At 34.3% G+C, this 7,587-nt stretch overlaps 1 protein-coding gene across 1 annotated transcript in view; it reads left to right on the top strand.

Moving 5' to 3' along the window:
• The window catches only part of LOC106462640 (vascular endothelial growth factor A-like), a 15,702-nt gene extending 8,479 nt beyond the window's left edge, over nucleotides 1–7,223 (top strand). Inside the window, exons 4-6 of the mRNA XM_022389955.1 lie at nucleotides 3,875–4,044; nucleotides 4,865–5,157; nucleotides 6,947–7,223. Of these exons, the coding sequence (XP_022245663.1) occupies nucleotides 3,875–4,044; nucleotides 4,865–5,157; nucleotides 6,947–6,971 (488 nt within the window). The 3' untranslated portion in view covers nucleotides 6,972–7,223. The remainder of the gene's footprint in view (nucleotides 1–3,874; nucleotides 4,045–4,864; nucleotides 5,158–6,946) is intronic.
• The last annotated feature ends 364 nt before the right edge of the window (nucleotides 7,224–7,587 follow it).

Genomic DNA, 7,587 nt, shown 5'->3' with positions numbered 1-7,587 from the left:
CACTATATGTACTTGTCATTTTACACTTAACTGTTGGGACTTTCACGATGGGGGTTGGTGGGCATCCCTCAACACCAACCACTACTGGTTTCCCCGAGGTTGACTTATTGTTAGTATTCTTCTTACACTGGCTCCTCATATGTCCTTGCTCTCCACAGATCCAACAACCTTTCTGGGTAGCAGCCTTTTCTGCCGTGGCATCTTCCCTGTGTTGAAGTTTCCAGCATTGAGCTTTATTGTGCCCAGGTTTGTTACAGTGCCAGCAAAGTCCCTCAAACATCTCTGAAAGCTGACCTTTTCTGGCCTCGAATCCTGATGACTGTACCAACCTTGGTACCTATGTGCAAATTCAAGAGCTCTGACCATTGCATCTTGTATGGTAAAAGGCACCATCGGAAGCATATAGAGCACAATTTGAGCTCCTGGCAGAAATGAATGGATGGACAGAGGAGCAGAAAGCAGTGTACTTGGCAACGAGCCTGAAGGTAAAACCACTGGAAACATTTGGACAGTTGTTAGCAGATGACAGGCACAACTATAGTGCACTGGTAGCTGCTCTAGAGATCAGGTATGGAACTCGAAATCAGTCCAAAGTCTACAGGGCTATGTTTAGGACTAGAGTCCGTGCTAAAGAGGAGAGCCTGCAAGAGCTGGCACAGGACTTGGAAAGTATGGCACACAAGGCCTACCCAACTGCACCATCCGATGTCCTCAAGCTGTAGCTGAGGGATTAGTTTGTAGACGCCTTGGATGGTCCACAACTGAAGATACAGGTAAAGCAAACATGCCCCTCAAGTCTATAATAAGGCAATCTAAGTCATAACACTTGCATTGTACTTAAATGTTCGTGTATATGTAACAGTTAAATTATACTAACATATCACTATAGAAATAATACACTGTATTACTATATCACTACACTGTATTATTATATCACTATTGTAATATTACACTGTATTACTATATCACTATTGTAATATTACTGTTAGGTTTAATGTAGGTATGAGCCAAAATCGTTACAGTAAATGTCTGTGAATTATTGGTGATAAATTTCAACAGATAATTGAGTCAAGTGAGCGGTAGTGACTGTAAGTAAAGTGCTTGAATCGTTGTGAATTATAGCGTGTGTTGAAGTTAAGTGATTGCGGAAATTAAGTGTATTGCAAAGTTGTATTGAGAAAGAATAAACTAGTTTTATTTAAGAAAGGATATGTATCGCTGAAGTTTCTCGGGAAGAATTTATACTGGGAAATTAACAAACGACTAGAGACGTAACAAGTTGGTGTCAGAGAGTGGGACAGAAAAGATAAAAAATGAAGAAGAAGATGGAAACGAGAGGTGGCAAATCAAACTACAGCTTAGCAGATTTCATGGCAGCAATACAAGAACAGCAAGAGAAACAAGAAGAACGAGAAATGAAACAAGACGAGAGATTACAGCAGTTGTTGGAAGAAAAAGAAAAGAAACAAGAAGATCGAGAAAATAAACAAGAAGAGAAACTAGAGCAGTGACAACTGGAACAAGAAAGGAAACAAGAAGTACAGATGGAAAAGCTTAGTAAATTTCAAAGTGAATTAAATACCTTAAAGGATGATTTACTGTCTTTTACACAAAGATGATATATTAGCCATTGAACTAATCAGTTTCAGACAATGGAAACCCTTCCAGACCCCGCAGCTAAACCCTAATGCAGACATCTTCAGTCTTGTCAGAAGTCACATTCCAGACATAAGTGTCAACAATAGTAGTGATCTAGTACGAAGGAAGCCACAGGAATTCGATGGGCTCTCGTTGTTTTAATTGAGTATTATTGCATTATAATATCTCGTATATGTACAAGTTCTAAGCCTCGGTCAGGATATAAATACTCGTACAAAATGTAGTTCAAGATAAGTTAGACAAAGTTAGATAGATAGACTGCGTGATTGTGTGTTAACATTTAATCACTATATTATTATATACCTATGGAAAAATTAGCTTATACTATTATATCATTGCTGTAATAGTGCATTATATTACTATATTTATACTGTATACCCATTGCCTGGTCCCAAGTCCAGGATGAGAAAAGAGGAGGGTTGGGCGCGGGGCTAGCAACTCCGGCCCCTTAAAAACTAACCTGCTAAAAAATTTACTGCAACAACAACTTCCGTCGGCGAGGTGTTGTCGGGGCCCTATGCTCCAGTGGGAGTCTACAGGGATTATTATTATTTATATACTGTATACTATACTACTATATACCTGTTGTAATATTACTGTTAGGTTTTATGTAGATATGAGCCGGAATCTTTACACTAGGTGTCTGTGAGTTATTGGTGATAAATTTCAACAATAAACAAAGAACACCCAGTTCAGTTGTTTTAAAATAATATATTAAAACAATTCAAACATATACACAAATGTTCGTTACACTGTTGGTTACCACAGGTGTATCCAGAGCTTTAAGTAATTGTCTTTCTTCGTCACACGGGTTAGTTCGGTTACTTTAGAACACACTTAACAAGACGATTTATTTCGTCCCTACTCTGTTATAAAAATACAATCGGTGATAAGTTCACTTTAGAAATCATCAATATACGCTCTTTATGGTTAAACTTGTTAACATCAATGGATAATTGTGTCTAGTTGTGTATTGGATATAGTGTTAACATTAATGGATAGTCTTGTCTAGTTATGTATTGGATGTTAACACTATATATCCAATACACAACAAGACATAAATGTCTATCAAACATTACCACCATATGACACAACTATCCATTGTAGTTGTGTATTGGATATAGTGGTTACATTAATGGATAAAATACACAACTAGACACAAGGATATAGTGGTTACATTAATGGATAATTGTGTCTAGTTGTGTATTGGATATAGTGGTTAACATTAATGGATAATTGTGTGTAGTTGTGTATTGGATATAGTGTTAACATCAATGGATAATTGTGTCTAGTTGTGTATTGGATATAGTGGTAACATTAATGGATAATTGTGTGTAGTTGTGTATTGGATATAGTGTTAACATCAATGGATATTTGTGTCTAGTTGTGTATTGGATATAGTGGTAACATTAATGGATAATTGTGTCAAGTTGTGTATTGGATATAGTGGTAACATCAATGGATAATTGTGTCTAGTTGTGTATTGGATATAGTGGTAACATTAATAGATAATTGTGTCTAGTTGTGTATTGGATATAGTGGTAACATCAATGGATAATTGTGTCTAGTTGTGTATTGGATATAGCGTTAACATCAATGGATAATTGTGTCCAGTTGTGTATTAGATATAGTGGTAACATTAATGGATAATTGTGTCTAGTTGTGTATTGGATATAGTGGTTACACTAATGGATAGTTGTGTATTGGATATAGGGGTAACACTAATAGATAGTTGTATGTTCGATATAAAGGTAACATCAATAAATAGTCGTGTCCAGTAGTGTATCGGATATAGTGTTAACATCAATGGATAATTGTGTCTAGTTGTGTATTGGATATAGTGGTAACATCAATGGATAATTGTGTCTAGTTGTGTATTGGATATAGTGGTAACATTAATGGATAATTGTGTCCAGTTATGTATTGGATATAGTGGTTACACTAATGGATAGTTGTGTCTAGTTGTGAATTGGATATAGTGGTAACATTAATGGATAGTTTTGTCTAGTTGTGTATTGGATATAGTGGTAACATTAATGGATAGTTGTGTATTGGATATAGCGTTAACATCAATAAATAGTCTTGTCCAGTAGTGTATTGGATATAGTGTGTAATTATGGACAAGTAGAACATCTGGTATATTTTATATGGTTGAAGGTATTTCATTTACGACTAACAAAGTTCTATTCACCTTGTATTTATTTGGATTATTTAGCTCCTCCCGCAGTCTGTGAACCATACCCTGAGATAGTGGAGCTTCCAAAGTCTTTTGACCCATTGCTGGTGACCTGGCCTCGGTGCATAAGACTTAAAAGATGTAGTGGCTGTTCTACTAGCTCCTTACTCACTTGTGTTCCGACGAAGCTTAAGAAGGTTTCAATAACGGTTTGTATCTTCCTTGCTCTGTTGTAACATATCCCTGCTTAACAGTTAAAGCTCATATGTTGCTGCCATATGGTAAAGTGATTATGTATAACAGATTAAAGTTCATATACTATTGGCATATGGTCAACTTATCGCGTATTGCATAATTTCAAAAACTTTTATTACCGTTTTTCTTTTCGTGAAACGTTTCCTTTTCTACCCCCCAAACTCATAAATCTGAATGATGTTTACACGGTTTAAGTTATAGTAAATAGATTTGATGTGAATGAATGACGTTTACATGGTTCCAGTCGTGTTAAATAAAACTGCTGTGAATGAATTATGTTTACAGGGTTTTAGTCGTGTTAATTAAAACTGCTGTGATTGAACTATATTTACACGGTTTCAGTCGTGTTAAATAAAACTGTTCTGATTGAATGGTGTTTACACGGTTTCAGTTGTGTTTCTTTGTTAACTCGTTGAAACATTTCCACTTGCTTCACCCAGCAGATCGAACTTATGTAGACATGTCAAATATTTAATGATTTTTCGTTGTGTTTACAGATGTTTAAGGAAATCTGTCTTTCATATTTTACCTACAAAAGTTGCATCAAGTTACACCGAGTGTATTTCTTGTTTACTCGTTCAAAGTTTGATAATAAAACCAGCTATAGATTCAGTGTTTAATCGTCAACATCCCGCGAACATTGTTGTTTTATGAGCAGTGTTTCTTGTTATTGAAGGATTTAAATATTCATTTCCTTTAGCCTGTTCACGTATAAATAATTAGAACGGTCGTTATTTCTATGGCCTTTTACACCTTATTTTACTCTTTAAATAGGTACTGAAGGCCAAATATTCTGAATCAGGAAGTGAAAAGTTTGATTTCCAGAGTCAGGAAACAGTTAAGCTCGAGGAGCATGAAAAGTGTTCGTTTCAATGTAAGGAGAAAGCTTCAGACTGTTCAAGCCAACAGATTTATAAGAAAGACGAATGCCGTTGCGTTTGTAAAAATCAACATAGATCTCGAAGTTGTCATAAAGACCAAATCTGGGACTCCGAGGTCTGCGAGTGTAAATGTAAGAACTACTCCAAGTGTTCGACAGGGCTCTATTTTAACACACGGACTTGCAGGTAAGACATCTAAGAGAATGTATATTTAGTAAAGAAATATTGAAATTATAAACATCAGATTAACCACAATGAATTTCTGAAAATAGTTATGAGTGACACAGAGACACATAAACATCTATGTTTACATGCAAAGTTGTGGTGATAAAACAGAACGAAACTGAGTAATACTTGTAGTGAGGAGAAAAAGCTGAGTAATAAATGTAGTGGTAAAACAGAATGAAACTGAGTAATACTTGTAGTGAGGAGAAAAAGCTGAGGAATAAATGTAGTGGTAAAGTAGATCAAAGCATAGTAGTGAATGTAGTGGTAAAATAACGGTAATAAGATCAATCTCTTCATATTTCTTTGTTTTAGTTGTCAAAAAGTGTTTTGGAACTTATACTTTCAAAGATTAAATGACAAATTAAAACGTTAATTGTGATAAATTTCAGACTAAGAATGATTCTGATTTCTCCCTTTTAATGATTTTATTGACGTTTCTTAACTAATTTTAATTAAGTACCTTAACTGATTACTTGAACATTCTAGAACAGTGGTCATGATAAAGTATATTACCTGAGTGATAAGAGATGACTAAAACATATTTATTTTACTATCAGAGTGGTGAGAGATTATTATAAACATTCTTGGTTTATTCCTTGTGTGGTGAGAGATTATTATAAACATTCTTGGTTTATTCCTTGTGTGGTGAGAGATTATTATAAACATTCTTGGTTTATTCCTTGTGTGGTGAGAGATTATTATAAACATTCTTGGCTTATTCCTTGTGTGGTGAGAGATTATTATAAACATTCTTTGTTTACTACCAAAGTGATGAGAGATTATTATAAACATGCATGGTTTACTACCAGAAGTATGAGAGATTATTATAAACATGCTTGGTTTACTACTAGACTAGTAAGAGATTATTATAAACATGCTTGGTTTACTACTAGACTAGTAAGAGATTATTATAAACTTGGTTGGTTTACTACTAGACTAGTAAGAGATTATTATAAACTTGGTTGGTTTACTACTAGACTAGTAAGAGATTATTACAGACATGGTTGGTTTACTACCAGAGTGGTGAGAGATTATTACAAACATGGTTGGTTTACTACTAGACTAGTAAGAGATTATTATAAACTTGGTTGGTTTACTACCAGACTGGTGAGAAATTATTAAAAATATGCTTGGTTTACTACCAGATTGGTGAGAGATTATTATAAACATGGTTGGTTTATTACGAGAGTGGTGAGAGATTATTACAAACACATATATTTTTCATTTGAAATGCGGCGCCATCTGGAGAATAAACTAGAAGCTTTACGTTCTGGCTTCCAGACGTTATTATTACAACTGTATAGTTACATCCTAAGTGAATTCATGTCATTTAATATTTTAGAATCTGAATGAAAAATATATTTACAATTAGTGGAGTGCGAGCACATGACGTTTTCATGGCAAAAATACATAAAATGAATAGAATCAATCATCTCAAGTTGTCATGACAGCAATAAATATATATATATATATACATATAAATATATTGAATGAATGGAGCGAGAGCCGTTGTTATGGAAACGATCCCCACATTTATCAGTATTGCCGATACACTAAAGACATGTTTCTACAGCTAGGTTTAATTTTGAAAGAAATTCATTGAAACGAATAAAATGACGTTTTTAGGAACTTTTATTTATATATCCTTTAAAATATTGTAACTGTGTAAACTTGTTTTAATGAAGCTTACGACATCTTTAAAGTTTTCTTTTTTTCTTGTTTTTTTTTTTTTTTTTTTTTTACGTAGATGTGACACCGTCAGTTTACTATGAAGTTCTTAAACCTAGCTAGACGTCGCTTTGCAGCCCAGTGAGACTTCTTGATTCGAGAGTAAAACTACCTGGTTTTACAAACTCCTTACATAGTTAATAAACATACAGTGTATTTACTAGTTTTATACATATTTTACTGTTAATTATGGCAAATGCTGTTTATGTTCAATATCAGTCTTGAATACATGCTACGAGGAACTGTTTCACAAAACGTGAGTTTCAATAAATTATTATTATCTTTTCAGTCACTACCAAATGTTGTTCTTTGTTATTTTTTGCTTCGTGGTTTATATCTAGAAATAACGTCATTGACCTTATGACCCATCCGTTTATTCTGTCTAAGTTTCGAGTTAGCGAGTGTTTCTTCTTTGCCTGTTGAACGTTTTGTTTGAACAGGAAAATCACATCCTCCATGCTCTTGTTTGGTTATTTTGATGTACATTCCAAATAGTGTCTTTATTAATAGTCAGGTGGCGCTTCTGATATACTGACTTTCATAAATAACTGTGTTTCATTACATCACATAAATAGGGATGTCCTAAAGCCAGTGTGTCATTATGTTGCACAAAAGAAGGTTACAATATGAATGTCCAGAAGACACCGTATTTACAATTAT

This window comes from Limulus polyphemus, unplaced genomic scaffold (genome assembly GCF_000517525.1).
Source record: "Limulus polyphemus unplaced genomic scaffold, Limulus_polyphemus-2.1.2 Scaffold1215, whole genome shotgun sequence".
Taxonomy (NCBI): domain Eukaryota; kingdom Metazoa; phylum Arthropoda; class Merostomata; order Xiphosura; family Limulidae; genus Limulus; species Limulus polyphemus.
This window is presented reverse-complemented; position numbering and strand designations above follow the sequence as displayed.